At 40.2% G+C, this 16,834-nt stretch overlaps 1 protein-coding gene across 7 annotated transcripts in view; it reads left to right on the top strand.

The window, feature by feature from the left end:
- The window catches only part of DENND5A (DENN domain containing 5A), a 119,124-nt gene that overhangs the window by 54,741 nt on the left and 47,549 nt on the right, over nt 1–16,834 (top strand). For 6 of the 7 annotated variants that reach the window (XM_043580608.1, XM_043580607.1, XM_043580605.1 and 3 more), the window contains one exon: nt 8,876–9,193. The exons of the other annotated variant lie outside the window; for it this stretch is intronic. In XM_043580608.1, the coding sequence (XP_043436543.1) occupies nt 8,876–9,193 (318 nt within the window). The remainder of the gene's footprint in view (nt 1–8,875; nt 9,194–16,834) is intronic. 7 annotated transcript variants of the gene reach the window in all.

The raw sequence follows: 16,834 nt of genomic DNA, 5'->3' as shown, positions 1-16,834 counted from the left end.
AATTTTATAAAGTCAAAATAAGAATAAGAACAAAAAATGGTAGAAGGTGGGAAACCTAAAGAGGTGTGCTACCTACCAGTCTAATGAGTAGGACTCTAGGCAAGAAGCCACTTTTCTCAGTTTTATTTTTATCTTTGGCATCAACTTGACATATGTTTGGGGCAAGTTCTGTTCCCTGTGGGATCCCTCAGCATCATTTTTTGGGTGCCTCATGTATATGGGTATATGAAGAGGCTGCTAGGAGCCCAGCAATTTTCTTAACTGGGGGATTCGGTGAGACTGAGAAACCAAGTGTTGTTTGAGAAACCCAAAAGTTCACTCTGTTCTGATGTTGCTGCTGCTTCCACTTTTGCAGTATTCCCCATCATTGCTACATCCTTTGCCTTTCCTTGTGGTCTGCTTGGGAAGGGGAGGCATGTGGAATACCTGTGCATACTTAATAAGTAGTTCTAGGATTTCAGAGTCCCACTTCATCCAGACTGGCCCTCTGAGGGTGACATATTTGTGTGGGGTGTTTGATAGCTGGATATTTACCTTGATTTTTAGCAGATAACTCTAGAATATCTGAACCTGGATAGTTCCCCATGGGGAACTTTAAGTTGGGGAGAACTGACTTTCTCATGGAGTAAAGCACCATGAAAGGTATACATAATGAATGAAGACTAATAAATAATATCTCTGAAAGACAACTTTGGGATGTCTCACAAATGATACACGGTTATAGTAAGACAACTTGCGGATGTCTCACAAATGATATATGGTGGTTTTTTGTTTTTGTTTTTGTTTTTTTTTAAGATTTTATTTTTAGGTAGTCCATACACCCAACATGGGACTCAGACTTATAAAGTTGGAGATTAAGAGTCACGTGCTCTATGGACTGAGACAGCCAGGTGCCCCATAAATGATATATTAAAAAAAATTTGTTTTTAGTGCTTATTTTTGAGAGAGAGTGTGAACAGGGGAGAGGCAGAGAGAGGGAGACACAGAACCGGAAGCAGGCTCCAGGCTCTGAGCTGTCAGCACAGAGCCTGATGTGGGGCTCAGACTCACGAACTGTGAGATCATGACCTGAGCCGAAGTTAGATGCTTAATCCACTTAGCCACCCAGGCACCCTGAATGATATGTTTATAGTAAAAAATTCTAACAGTGCCCCTATGAAGAATAAAAGGTAGCTTTATTGGGTGGCTCAGTCGGTTAGGCATCCAACTCTTGATATTGGCTTAGGTTGTGATCTTGGTGGTCATGAGATCCCTGCTGATCGTGGAGCCTGCTTTGAATTATTTCTCTCTCCTCTTCTTTCTCTGCCCCTCCCCCACTCACACTTGTGAGCTTACTCTCCCTCCCTCTCTCTAAATAAACACTGAAAAAACCTTCCTTTTAAAAAAAGAATAAAGTAAAAATTACTTTGAATTTTTTCACCCAGAGATAACTACTTTTAACATTTTGGTGGACATCCTGAGGTATCTTTACACTACTGGAGGGACTTTGAGGCAGAACTAATGGGCCTGTGCAAGGGTGCATCATCAGGGTAGTGGAGCAAGCTTGATTTATAAAAGGGACTTTCTCCAGAGGGATGGAGACTGTACATTTCCTGGATCCCTAAATCAGAATTCATCAGTCGCTGCCTCATCTTGGGGCATCAGAAGTCTGTGAAAAAACCCTTTGTTTCTTTTTATACCAACACATGAGTTCAGTTGTCCCTGAGCAAGGGAAAGTGCTGAGCTGCCTTTGTGAGGCATTCTTTGTCCTGTGCTTCTCTTTTGGGTGCTATTGTGTGAGTCCAGGAAGGAGTCATGTTGTCCATATGTCAGGGGAAGCAGGCAAAGGATATTAGAATAAAGGGTGTGTGTGTGTTACTTCTTTATGTCTTGGGTCTTTCTGTCTTTCCTGATGGTTTTTCTCCTTTCTCAGGACACTCCTTCAATAGCTTTTTTCCCAATAATGTGTGTGTGTTGAGCTCCTCCCCCTCAGTGAATAACATGGGAATAGACTAGAGGTGAGGCTGGCTGTGATTTGGTGTTGGGAACTCAGGGTGGGAAGGGGCATTGTGACCTCCTGCAGGAAAAGATTTGGGAGACTTTCTGGGATTTGGGGGATCCATGTGGTTATTACCCAGAGCAGCTAAGTCTTCTCATGGCTTCTTCCAAACAACACAGGAGGTTAATTAACTGAGGAAAACTGATCATGTGGGTTCAGTGCCTCTTTTAGGCTTCTTGTCCCTCAAGCTGTTTTGTAGGACTTGTCCTCTTAGCTGAGGACAGGGGTGCATGAGGAGTTTGAGGTAGGTTTGCAAATTACTTCTGTTTGCCAGAGCCCTCAGTGTGCTGTGAGGAAACAGTGTGAGGCTATGTATGAGTTTAGTATTTGAATGACGTCCTATTTCACTTTACCTTTTCATTCCTACCTTCTTCAGCCCAACACTGCAAAGAATGGCTATACTGGTGTCTACTCAGAGGTGCCTATCTAATCTAGCCCATCTCTAAAGTGTGCCTGAGTTGTATTCTCCCCTCTAGCTACCTCCTACCAGGAGTGTATCTATAATATAGGGACATAGCATGTGGAGTTCATAAAATTCTTTACAGACATTCTGTATTTGGCTCACATCAGTGGGAGAAAAGCCAACCAAGCATTGTTGAGTGGATGCAGTTATTTTTAGATGCTTCTGTGTTTCCAATTGGACAAAATGCTTTTTTTCTATAAAAAGAGGAGAACCAGTGGGGTAAATGATTGCATTGTTTGCCTGTGGTGGGTTACAGAGCTTTATTCTGACGGGGCTTATGAGGCAGGTGATCTTCATGGCTAGATTTAATTGTTTTACTATCTTTTTTAATGGCTTGATGTGAAAGCATTTATAATTTTAAATAAATCTTTTTTTTTTTTTTAATTTTTTTTTTCAACGTTTATTTATTTTTGGGACAGAGAGAGACAGAGCATGAATGGGGGAGGGGCAGAGAGAGAGGGAGACACAGAATCGGAAACAGGCTCCAGGCTCTGAGCCATCAGCCCAGAGCCTGATGCGGGGCTCGAACTCACGGACCGCGAGATCGTGACCTGGCTGAAGTCGGACGCTTAACCGACTGCGCCACCCAGGCGCCCCTAAATAAATCTTTTTTAAAAAAATGTTTTATTATTTTTTTTTTGAGAGAGAGACAGAGCATGTGTCGGGGAGGGGCAGATAGAGAGGGAGGCAAGGAATCTGAAGCAGGCTCCAGGCTCTGAGCTGTCAGCACAGAGCCCAACACGGGACTCAAACTGGTAAACCACAAGATCCTGACCTGAGCCGAAGTAGACGCTTAGTCTACTGAGTCACCCAGTCACCCCTATAATTTTAAAGTCTTAACAGGAAAAACAAAAAGCCAATTTTTAGGTGTTAAACACTTACTGGCCCTTTTTCTAGGCAGGGCTCAAACTTGTTATTCAGTGGAGGAATTACAAAAAGTGAATTTTAAAGTGATTCTTCTTTTAATCTTTGTATCTTAGATAAGAGAAAGTTCTCCCTCTCTCTTTTTTAACTTTATTTATTTTGAAAGAGAGAAAGAGCAAGCCGGGGAGGGGCTGAGAGAGGGAGGGAAAATCACAAGCAGGCTCTGCTTTAGTGTGGAGCCAGACATGAGGCTTGAATCCATTAGCTGTGAGATATGACCTGAGTCGAAACCAAGAGTCTGGACGTTTACTGACTGAGCCACTCAAGGACCCCAAAAGTTCTCCTTTTTGATTATAGATTGGTAAATTGAATAGTTTCATGCACCCAGCAGATGTTTATGCATGGACATGTTAAAACATGCAGTTTTAATAGATTGAGAGCTTGTGGAATAGTTGTATTTAGCTAGACTTATGTTACCCTCCTGCCTCTTCTTTTAGGATGCAAGACTTATTGGTATGGGGAAAAATAGAAGGATCAATGGATCGGCACTTTGATATAACATAGAGGTGCCATCCTAAAGGAGGGACTATTTAATAATGGAGCTGGAAAAATTGCTTGTCCATAAGGAGAAAAAATAAAAAAGGATCCCCACATTCCACTGTAACAAAAATCAACTTGAGATGGATTAAGAAGTGATAAATGTCACAAGCAAAAGTTTAAAATCTTCTGAAGATAATATTTTTTTTTTTTTTTTTTTCAACGTTTTTATTTATTTTTGGGACAGAGAGAGACAGAGCATGAACGGGGGAGGGGCAGAGAGAGAGGGAGACACAGAATCGGAAACAGGCTCCAGGCTCTGAGCCATCAGCCCAGAGCCTGACGCGGGGCTCGAACTCACGGACCGCAAGATCGTGACCTGGCTGAAGTCGGACGCTTAACCGACTGCGCCACCCAGGCGCCCCTAAAGATAATATTAATAAATGTATTTCTAACCTCTGAGTAGGGACTTTATAAACAAGATACAGAAAGCACTATCCATAAAATAAAAGATTGAAGGGAGCCTAGGTGGCTCAGTTGGTTGAGTGTCTGACTCTTGATTTCAACTCAGGTCATGATCCAAGGGTTGTGAGATTACGCCCGTCACTGGGTTCTGCATTGAGTGTGGACCCTGCTTGAGATTCTCCCCCCCCCCCCCACTTCTGCCCCTCTCTCCCGCTCTCTCTCTCAAAAAATAAAAAATAAAAAATAATTAAAAAAAGATTGATAAATTTGATTTTTTAAATTAAGAGAAAGACATCTTAAAAAGATATGATAAAAACTGGAAGATACGTGTAACATATATAACCTACAAAAGTCAGCATTAGGAGATTGTAAAGAACTTGTACAAACCAGTAAAATGATAAGCAACCCAGTAGAAAAGTGGGCTAAAGACATGAACAGGTATTGCACAAAAAATACACATTTTTTCACTAGCAACCAGAGAAGTGTAAATTAAATGCACCCAAATCAATGGCAAAATTAGGAAATATGATGATACCAAGTTTTGGAAGGATTTGGATCAATAGGATCACTTTAGATTGCTGGTAAAAATATAAACTGTTATAACCACTTTGGACACAGCTAGGCCTTATCTTATAAAGTTGAACATTTGCATAGCTTACCACACAGCAGTTCCATTCCTAGGGTACACCCAAGAGAAGATCTTGCATCCATGTCCAAGAAAACATGTAAAAATGTCAAAGCAGTAAACAGGAAAGAACTTAAATGCCCTTCATTGGGAAAATTGATAAATTGTGTTATATCCACATAGTGTGGAATATTATATAAGAGTGAAAGTGAGTAACATAGCTACGAACAACAAAATGGCTGAATTTTAGTAGCCTCCTGTTGAGTGAAGAAAAGTAGTACCATAACATTCCTTAAGGAGTGGTAATCTTTTCATAAATTTAAAAAACAAGCAAAAACTTAAAGGCATATATAAATTATAAAACAAAAGCCAAAAAGGTAATAGAGAATTCTGGATAGTGGTTACCTGGGGAATGGGAATGTATAGGTTGGGGATGGTATTGGGGAGGATTAGATAGATAAAGTATCTGGTAATGTTCTAGTTCTTGGATTGGGCAGGAAAAGAATGTCTTTAAGATTGTCCTCAGAAAGTTTTCCATTTACATTCCTTTTTTTTGGTTTGTTTTTTAAGTTTTTTTAATGTTTATTTTTGAGAGAGAGACAGAATGAGAGCAGGGCAGGGGCAGAGAGAGAGAGGGAGACACAGAATCCAAAGCAGGCTCCAGGCTCTTGAGCTGTCAGCACAGAGCCTGATGTGGGGCTCGAACTCAAGAACTGCGAGATCATGACCTGAGCCGAAGTTCGATGCTTCACTCATTGAGCCACCCAGGTGCCGCCAGTTTACGTTCCTAATAACAGTGTTTGAGATGTTTGTTTTCCTATTATTTGGCTGGCATTGGACATTATAAATCTTGTAAATCTTTGTCAGCACAGTAGATGAAAAGTATTTTGTTTTTATTTCTTAGATTATTAACAAAATTGAACATCTTTTCATATATTTGATGTTAATCAGGTGAAAGAAAGTTCTTCTGTGTTTGCCTTCCATAACCAATTTCTACTTTTCAGTTGGGTGAATTTATTTTTATCTTAATGATTTCTTTGGCTATTAACCTTTTACATGTTATACATAACAATTACTGTTTCCTAGATTGCTTATCTTTTAATTTTTTTATGGCAGTATTTACCTTTATGGTTTTTAGCTCTATATAAAGTTTAGAAAGCCCATTCCACCTTAAGATAGAATAGTAACTTTTTATAGTATCTTTTAATGCTTTTGTGGGTTTATTTAATTTTTTTTAATGTTTGTTTATTTTTGACAGAGAGAGAGAGAGAGACAGAGACAGAGACAGAGACAGAGCATGAGTTGGGGAGGGGCAGAGAGAGAGGGAGACCCAGAATTTAAAGCAGGCTCCAGGCTCTGAGCTGTCAGCACAGAGCCTGACGTGGGGCCCAAACTCACGGACTGCAAGATCATGACCTGAGCCGAAGTCCGACACTCAACCGACTAAGCCACCCAGGCGCGCCTTGTGGATTTATTTAACTTTTTAAAAACTTTTTTAATGGAAAATGTTGAACACTTGTAAGAGTAAAGGGACTAGCATCCATTGTTTTATGATAATCATCAACTCATGGCCACTTTTCTTTCTCTACCCTCCTCCTCCCCACTCACCTTACTTGATTATTTTGAAACAGATCTCACACAGCATTATTATGTTATTGAAATATATTTAGTTTGTATCTCTAAAAGATACTCTTTTTAAGAAAATAAGGTAGATTTTTTAAAAAATTATTTTTAAATGTTTATTTTTGAGAGAGAGAGACAGAACGTGAGTGGGAAAGGGGCAGAGAGAGAGGGAGACACAGAATCTGAAGCAGGCTCCAGGCTCTGAGCTCTCAGCACAGAGCCTGACACAGGGTTCAAACTCACAAACTGTGAGAGCAAGACCTGGGTCAAAGTTGGACGCTTAACCAACTGAGCCACATAGGCGCCCCTGTTTTTTATATTTAAAGCTTCAATCTTAAATTTATTTTTGGGTATGGTATTCTATTTTAACATTTCTAAATGTACAGCCATTGTCCCCGAAACATTTATTCAATAATCCATCCACAATAAATGGGTCTGTTCAAGATTCTCCTTTTTTTTTTTTTTTTTTTTTAATGTTTATTTATTTTGGAGAGAGACAGAACGTGAGTGGGGAAGGGGCAGAAAGAAAGAGGGAAACAGAGTCTGAAGCAGGCACCAGGCTCTGAGCTGTCAGCACAGGACCCGACGCGGGGCTCGAACTCACAAACTGTGAGATCATGACCTGAGCCGAAGTCAGACGCTTAACTGACTGAGCCACCCAGGTACCCTAAGATTCTCTTTTTCCAACAGATTACTGTTTTATGTTTATATTAGAATCCAGTAAGGCAAGTATTTTCTTAAAATTTTCTTGGCTGTTTTATTTTTTCAGGCAAAATTCAGAATCAGTTCATCAGACACTCCTTTTAAAACAAAAATCTGGGATTTTGAAAAAAATTACATTAAACTTACAAATAAGTAGGGGCATTATTAGCATCTTTTCAATATGGAATTTTCCTACCTAGTAATATTGTTATGATATCCATTGATTGAAGTTATTCCACAGTGATAATAACAATGTTAATTGGCATTTGTTATGTACTTTGAGCCTAGCTATAAATCTCAACATTTATTGTCTCATAATCCTCAAATTTATGGTATAGGTAATATTATCATTTCTGTTATGAACAAAACAGAAATACTCTTAAGCATTTAAACACTGCAATGGAGGCAATAATAGTTGTCTTGGTTAGCTAGACAGGTTCATGGTTATAAGATAAATATATATATATTTTTAATGTTTATTTCTGAGAGAGAGAGTGTGTGAGAGCACCAGCAGGTGAAGGGCAGGGAGAGGGGAACAAAGAATTCAAAATGGGCTCCGTGCTAACAGCAGAGAGCCTGATGGGGGGCTCAAACTCAGGAACCGCAAGATCATGACCTAAGCCGAAGTCAGACGCTCAACCAACTGAACCCACCAGGCATCCCGAGACAAATATTTTTTAAAAGCCTTTTCTAATGTATTGCTACAAACAAATTCCAACAGGAATAGGAACTATAATAGATTTAAGTTAAATTGAATAAGAAATGCGTAAGACTTCTAAGGAGAAGGGTGGATGGTTAAGAGCTTGAGTGTATGTCTGAAGTCAGGCTAGAGGAGTTTGGATCTCAGTTCTACTACTTACTAGCTGTGTGACTTTGAACAAGTTACTTAACCTCTTTATGTCAGTTTTGTCTATAAAATGAGGATAGATGGATATTACCAAACTGTTCTATGTTAATCTAGATTACCTACCTCACTAGCAGTGTATGAGTGCTGTCTCTGTAGGTCCTCTCAAAAGCAACCTTAAAACCAGAAGGAATCACAGAAATCAGTAAGAGCAGCCACCAAATCTTACAAATTAGGACTAAGGCTCAGAAAAGGATGATGGTATGCTCAGGGTCATAAAGGGAGATAGTGATGGAGTGAGATATTGAACCTAGACTTTTTGACTCACTCCTGGTGTTCTTTTTACTATTATAAGAATTCATGAATTCATCAAACATTTTATGAGCATTTACTGTATGTGTGGATTTTGCACTAGATGCTCAACATCTGTGTCATCACAGAATCCCTACCCCTCTCTAAGATAAGTGTTTTTATCTCTTTTTAACATTCATAACTGAGGAGACAGAATCAGAAGATTAAGTAACTTTCCCTAGAAAGTGGCACGGGAAGATTGGAACCTAGGTCTATTTCCTTCCTGAGCCCCACCTTCTTTATATCATATCTCATATATGCCTATTTCAAATATTTCCTCTTCCCTGTCCTGTTCATTATCCTTTCTAAAGCTTCTTCTTAATGCTCTGGAGTTGTTCACACTCATCCTGTTTTGACTGCCAGGCTAACCTCTGCTTCGTGGACATTGACAACCACTTCATTGAGCTGCCAGAGGACCTGCCTCAGTTTCCCAACAAATTGGAGTTTGTCCAGGAAGTCTCTGAGATTCTCATGGCATTTGGCATTCCCCCTGAAGGAAATCTTCATTGCAGTGAGAGTGCCTCCAAGCTGAAGAGGCTTCGGGCCTCTGAGCTTGTCTCTGACAAGAGGAATGGGAACATCGCAGGCTCCCCTTTGCATTCCTACGAGCTTCTCAAGGAGAATGAAACTATTGCCCGGCTGCAAGCCTTGGTTAAGAGGACTGGTGTGAGTCTGGAAAAGGTAAGATGCTGTATATGAGTTTGTGACAGGCTTGGTCTGTGCTAGGGGGCTATCCTGCTGAAATAAAGTGTGAGATGAGAAAGCACCTAGTTCAGGGCAAGGCTTATTTTCGAGCAGTGAAAGAATGCTCTTGTGTGGGAGACTGGATTTAGCTCTTGCATATATTATCTTAGTAAATGCTATATAGATCTAAATTTGGGTAGCTTCTCACCTGGACATCAAGGAGAGCCTACTGTCATTCTTTGTGAACACGACAGCAGAGTGACTTGGAGGGATGACAGTGGTAATCTTTGTGTTCAGACCTCTTTAAAATCCATTGCCCTGTGAATTTCATGGCAACCTATAGCATACAGGGCAGATATTGTTAACTACTTTATAGCTCAAGAAACCAAGGGTTAGAGAGCCTGAGTGGCCCAAGATTAAATGCCTGGTAAGTGGCTTAGCTGAGGCTAGATCCTGGTCCTCTTGATGAAGTTTTGAGGGTGATGGGGGGGTTCATGGGGTCTGGAGCTGACAACCAAGAAAGAATTCTTGAAGGCATCATTGGTGCAAAATGGTGATTTTATTAAAACACAGGGACAGGACTTGTGGGCAGGAAGAGCTGCACTGGGGTCATGATGGGTAACTCATTATGTATCATCAGGTTGGAAGGGGGTCAGGGATAGAGTAAGTCTCCAAGGAATTTTGGAAGCAAGGTTTCCAGGAACTTGAGGGCCTAGCTGTTGTGAGGGAAATACCATTTGTTACCATTTAATAAAACCTCAGTCATGAGACCCTTCAGATGTATATTGAGGGGTCAGAAGCTTGGAATATGATTGCTGGCATATATCTTGGGGCAGTTGAGATAAAGTAAGCAGACTTACAGGATCCTTGAGATTGGGATAATGTTAAGCCAAGGTTGTCTTTTACACCCCAGCAGAGTGTCATCCTTGAGGCAGCTGAGTTCTTAGAGGGAGGTCACTATGCCAGTCTCAAGGACTTGTCAATGGGCTGTAGGCAGTAAGGGAATTTAATTTTTCATTTGCCTTAATTTCCCACATTACCATGGCAAGCACTTAAAACCCTTTCCTTTGTTCTTGGGTAGCCAGGAGTGTCTGAGGAATATCACACATATTCCACCTTGGGGGGGGAGGGGGCGGTGGTGGTGGTACCAGCCTGTGTTTTGCCCTCAGCTTGCCTGACACTCTGTCATCATATCCCCCCTGAACAATTTTGACCATTACATCTTTTTTTTTTTTTAAATTTTTTTTTTCAACGTTTATTTATTTTTGGGACAGAGAGAGACAGAGCATGAACAGGGGAGGGGCAGAGAGAGAGGGAGACACAGAATCGGAAACAGGCTCCAGGCTCTGAGCCATCAGCCCAGAGCCCGACGCGGGGCTCGAACTCGCAGACCACGAGATCGTGACCTGGCTGAAGTCGGACTCTTAACCGACTGCGCCACCCAGGCGCCCCGACCATTACATCTTTAAGGTTGCTGAAGGTGGAAGGCCTCATCTTCTGTAGCTTCTTCCTATTGAGTAGGGGCGTAGAGTTGTCCCTACCTGTATGGGTCAATATTGGTCACTTGGGGAACATGTAGGGAGGGTTACAAAAACATAGAGGCAGCTGAATCCAACGTGGGCAACATGCATGAACCTCCTTGAGTAGAAAGGAGCATCTGTTAGCTTGAAGTTATTGCAGTGATAGAGTCTTGGCACCAGGCAAAGAGGCATGGGAGAAAATAGCAAAACATAATTAGAATAACTAGAAAGATTGGCCCAAATGAAAGTCCTTTGGTAGCTGGCAGAAATCATCCAGTCCAAGAGTTTAACCAATCATTAAAGGAAAGAGAGGGATGTTTAAAGCACCAATTTGAGTATTCATGTCAGTTAGAAATCCAGAAATATTTTTGTGGTAATTTGGAATGTATACACAGCATTTTGTTTTGTTTTTAATTTTTTTAATGTTTATTCATTTTTGAGAGAGACAGAATGCGAGTAGGGGAGGGGCAGAGAGAGAGGGAGACACAGAATCAGAAGCAAGCTTCAGGCTCTGAGCTGTCAGCACAGAGCCCCATGTGGGGCTTGAACTCACGAATTGTGAGATCATGACCTGAGCCGAAGTCGGATGCTTAACTGACTGAGCCACCCAGCACCCCAGCATTTTGTTTTTATAAAAGTATAAGTTCTACCTTGTGCAGCATCTAAATGCCATTCTGTTTTGTAGAACTGTTTTAGGCATTTGAGTTATTTTAGTATTTAATATAATGTATTTTGAGAGTCATTTAAGGCTTTAACTGTGTAGTAGGTGGTAAACAGCCCTCCTATAGACTCTTGTTTAGTAAGCAATTAGGTAATTAATAAGATGTACTTTTATAGAAACAAGAAAAATACAGGTTAATGGTTAGAGCACATTACAAACCCTGTGTCTGCCAGTGCTGCCAGTGAGATTTTTAGATGTGAGACTTGAACCATCCTCAGATGGGAGTGGGAACAGGCAGCAGGAATCCAATTGGTCTTTCTGGTTTGTAACTCACATGTCTGTGGTGATCCTTTTGAACGGCTCATTGTAAGAAGGAATTGTTAGTAGAAATTGGGGAAAGGAGAATGCAAAAGAAAGGTACAACCATCATAAGAGAAATTTGAGCTTTTCCACAGGTTCACAGGAATAAGAAGGCACATTAGTTTCCTTACTGATTCCCTGTAAAGGGGGTATAGATTTTATTTAGATATGGGAACCTATGAAGAATGCCTCTCTAATTTTACTGCATTGGGAGTATATAATATGACCCAATAGGGGCCTTTTCATTTTGGAGTTAAGCCCCCTGCTGTATTAGACTTTTAATCCTTTAACTAAACCAGGTCTTTTGGATTTATATGGGGTGGGTTTCTAGTAACTGTCAGATCGGGTTTGGAAAGGATATATTTTGCAATATTTAGAGATTTATGAATTAACCTGGCCTCAAGTGAATAATTTAGTAAAATACTATAGTCTTTATCTGTTGATAGGTTTACAGTGAGAAAAGTCTTTTTATATGTAGTTGTTGAGGGAATCCATCCCATTTTCCAGTTGTTTAAATAATATGTCCATGGGGTCTTTTTTCTCACAGAATGACAAGCAAGGAGATTGTCCATACCCCTGCTATTGTGACAGTTTTTCTGAATTTTACCTCAAGTTGTCTAGTTTAGGCAAACAACAAACATTTAAAGACCATCAGAACTAGAATTTAACATCCATAACGGTGCGTTATTGAAACATCGTTTTTCTCTCAAAAAACCTTCATTTCCAGAAACAGCCAAATCAAGACTTAGTTTGTTTGTAGTACAAGTTCAGTTTTAACAAACTTGGCCTAATTATTTACATAAACTCAGCAAGAATAGCAATTGATCATAAGGGTCTTTTAAAGTTTGTTTTGCTGGAGCCTTTTTATAAGAAATCTCCAGATTGAACTTTTAGTTGCCTCTCTAGGCCAGAAGCCAAGTGAAGTACTTGCCATCAGACATGCCTGCAATACCTGTAGATTTGGGAGAATTCCTCTTCAAAGGTCCCCAAGATATCCTGAGGTTCCTGCACATGCCAGGAAGTGACATTCTTTACTCACGTGGTAAGACTGTTGGGAACTCTGTAAACAAGGTGACAGGCCAACATTTCCAAGGGGCTTTATTGTTCTGTTTCATAAGTTCAACCTTGGTTCCTTAAAGCTTTAGGGTCATATCTGAGTCTATGCATGTCATTCAAATAGGACATTCTAGTTAAAGCCTTGGTAAAATAACCAGTATTTCCAGTGGTGTCCTGTTACAAGATGAACAGATTCCTATTGAACTTTTGCAAACAATTGTAATTGCCATGAAAGAAAGAATACTGAGAGTTTTTGAATTTCAGAGGGTTTAGGTAGAGAGAAAAGATAAATGCTTCAGTTTACAAATGAATGCTTTATGACATCTCTGTATGTTATACATATCTCAAGAGGAAGTTTACTTAATCTGGAAGAGCAAACATTAGAGAACCAGCAATATTTCGAATGAGTCACAAAAACTGTAATCTTCTTTAGTTTATTTAGTCCCATGTTCCTAATTCTTGTTCAGTTTGAATGCAGTTTTTTAGTTCTGGAAGTTCTTACCCATGTTAGTATTAATCTTAAAGATGTCAAATATTTGTCCTAAAAGTCCCTTTTATGAATCTCCTTGAAGATGAAATAGTTTTGTGAGAGAATAAGAACAATTATAAGTGACAAAATATCAGAAATGGACATTGTTAAAGATCTGATGAGAGTTCATTATGATGCAGTTGACAAGGAAATTCGGTTATTTCTGTAACACATTTCAATAATCAGAATATCAAGTGATAAAGCATTAAAACTTTAGGAATTTCATGTATATTTGAGCAGTTATAGCATTTACACATGCAATACAACCTAAGGTTAACCATTATTTGACAATGCTTTTCCAAGTAACTTAGCATATAAAATAAAAAGGCCTAATTGGTCAAAAAGACTTCATTTACCCTTTAAATCCTGGGAAGTTTGTTAAAATTTAGAAAGTTATAAAGCACATCCTAAATAGGATTACAGATCATTACAAATCTTATTTCTTTACCCAAGCTGGCAATAAGAAATCCTAAAGGCAAATAGGTAGTATTATACAGTTGTTAGCAAAACCTAGCTCCTTTAATATTGAGCAATTTTAAGTAATCAAAGACCTGATAAAGATGAAACGTAATATCACCTAATGTAACCTTTGTTTACATTTTCTTAATGAGAGCAGATCAACAATCTAAGAGAGAAAAACAGAATTTCAACCTTATACCAGTGTACTGTTTAAATTTTTAAAAAAATTTTATTATTTTTTTTAATGTTTATTTTTGACAGAGAGACAGAGCATGAGTAGGCGAAGGGACAGAGAGAGAGAGAGAGAGAGAGAGAGAGAGAGACAGAATCCAAAGCAGGCTCCAGGCTCTGAGCTGTCAACACTGAGCCCAACTCGGGGCTCAAACCCATGAACTGTGAGACTATGACCTGAGCTGAAGTTGGATGCTCAACTGATTGAGCCACTAGGGTGCCCTCCAGTGTACTTTTAAACTATATTAATCTCAACTTTAGTCCATCCTGACTACACATAAATTCCTTTTCAAGATTTTCCTTCATGAACCTTCTACAGCTTTCCTTTGCCTTCAAATTTTGTCCCAAGCCATTTCTCTCCAACCAATCTCATTTAGGACAAAATTATTTTCTTTTACCTTCAACAAAAAATATATTTCCATTCCTTATATATTTCTTATATTATCTCCTACTTTCCTACATATGGAGTTGCTTTTCTTATTTCCATCAGTCTTAAGTACATTTAGCAGAATTTTAACTGTTGGAAACCTTAGTCTCCAATGAAAACTTAGTAACCAATCATAAACCGTTACACCAGAGTTCTTTAGAGGGCAAATTCATGAACCAGTTAAGCACAAAGCATGTTTTCCAATAGACCCAAATAGCCTTAGTTTCTCTGCAATAAGGAGTTAAAAGCACAAACCTATGTTCAGTAATCAAAGTTTTCACACTCTATCCTATTTGGAAAAGACCTAGATGTCCAATGAATTTAATCTCGTTTATTGTGCAAGCCAAACTTCAAAGTTTCAGGTTACCAAAGACTTTGAAAGCTCTTAACAATTACCCATGAAAACTTTGAAACAGACAAAATTAACCATCATTTTAAGTCATCTTTTTGCTAACAAATTGCAACAGAGATAACATGAGCTTATTTGACCTTTAGTAAACCTTGGTAGAATACAAGTTTCATATTTAATGCTGATAACTCTGAAGACATGTCTATCTTAATTAAACCAGCACACTTAAATTAGTTTAAATAAACGCTGAGTTGTTTCATATGTGTCCACTTAAGAGAAAGAGCATCCCAGGGCGCCTGGGTGGGTTAGTCAGTTAAGCGTCTGACTTTGGCTCAGGTCATGATCTCACGGTTCGTGGGTTCAAGCCTTGCGTTGAGCTGTGTACTGACAGCTTGGAGCCTGGAACCTGCCTTGGATTCTGTGTTTCACTCTCTCTCTGTCCCTCCCTGCTTGTACTCTGTCTCTGTCTCTGTCTCTCTCTCAAAAATAAACATTAAAACAATTAAAAATAAAAAGAGAAAGAGCATCCCCTTTGTCAGGGATGGCCTGTGTTTCCTCCAGCAACCTGGGTACTATCAGGAGGAGGCCCGTTTAGACAATTATCATCCAGTATATCAGGAGGGAGTTTACTGGCCTGGTTACTGACCAAACACATTGTGCAAGACGCTCTTGGGTCCGGGTGGAGCCATGAAGGCCTGGACCTAAGGTACCTCCATCCATTTGCCCTGTTTACTAAGGCCATGCAGTGTTATAGGAGATCAGTTCTTTTCTACATTTTGCAAACCAAATTATTTCCATTGGGTTAAAAGGCATCCCAAGAGAGAGTCCTTGGGGACTGAGGAGAAGCTCCCCTGTTCCTAGACAGAAAAGTAGAGAGAAAGTAGAAAGAAGGTCCATTACCCCTGAGAATCCCCCTGACTCCTGGGTGGTATCCCATGCGCAGGATATGTCAGAGGTTCCTGGTGTCAAAGCAACCCCAGGTGTCCCTTGAACGAAACCACTATGACCACCAATCAGTCGATTAAGGGCTCCTGAAGGAGGGATGCTAGCATCCCCCTGCTTGCACATTGCATCCTAGGCTACAGATGGGTGCCTGGCATTTGGACCAAGTTTGCCTTGCTGAGAAGGCCAAGAAACCACCATTTTGTAACCCATGGAAAACACTGGAAAAGTTTTACAAGGGGGAATTCCCCAATTTTGTAATTTAAGTAGTAGTTGATAGAGGACATTGATGGAAAGCAGCACAGATAGAAATCCATTATGATCTTAGTAAGGTTCCAACACACAGTCTTTATAGCCAACTTTCTTAGGAAATGGTAGGGTTTTAATTCATTTGGGTACTGGTTTTGGCCAGTGGAGATCTCAAGGCCAGAAGCTGCTTGACCAGAGACCTTGAGGAGGGAACCTCACATGGGAGTCTTAAGATTGGTAGCCATCTTGGTGATTTAGGTGGCTGTCCTGTGCCCAAGAGAGACAACTTTGTATAAGGACAGGAATAAAGAGAGGGCATCAAGTTTCTGGGTCTTATTACCATTCCAGCCAGGGTACTAACTTAACAGTCAGAAGGCAGGCTACCCCATAGAGTAGCCACAGGCTAGAGGATTGCAGCCAACAAGAAAGTGTTCCAAAAGACCATGAGAGTAACGGAGGAAAAGAAAAAGGGCTCACCAAATTTACACCAAAACTCAGAGTCCAGATGAAAAGACTCATCGCCCCACACACTGGGTGCCTTATGATTAAATTTTGGGGTAATGGTGGGGTGTTCTAGAGCCATCAGCCAGGATAGAATTCTTGAAGATGTCTTTGGTACAAAAAAGTGATTTTATTAAAGCACGGGGACAGGACCTGTGAGCAGAAAGAGCTGTACTATAAGTGTGTGTGTGGGGTGGGGGGTGGGGGTGGGGGGGTTGACCGGTTTATGGAGGGGGGAGGGGAGGAGATAGGAGTTTCCAAAGAGACTTTCACATGCTAAAGACGTACTGGAGGCCTACTATTGTCAAGCTAAGGTTGTTTTTCCCTCTAGCAAAGCATTAACATTAAGACAGT

Source organism: Prionailurus bengalensis, chromosome D1, assembly GCF_016509475.1.
Source record: "Prionailurus bengalensis isolate Pbe53 chromosome D1, Fcat_Pben_1.1_paternal_pri, whole genome shotgun sequence".
NCBI classification, from domain to species: domain Eukaryota; kingdom Metazoa; phylum Chordata; class Mammalia; order Carnivora; family Felidae; genus Prionailurus; species Prionailurus bengalensis.
The sequence above is the reverse complement of the archived record's forward strand: the minus strand, read 5'-3'. Positions and strand labels throughout refer to the sequence as shown.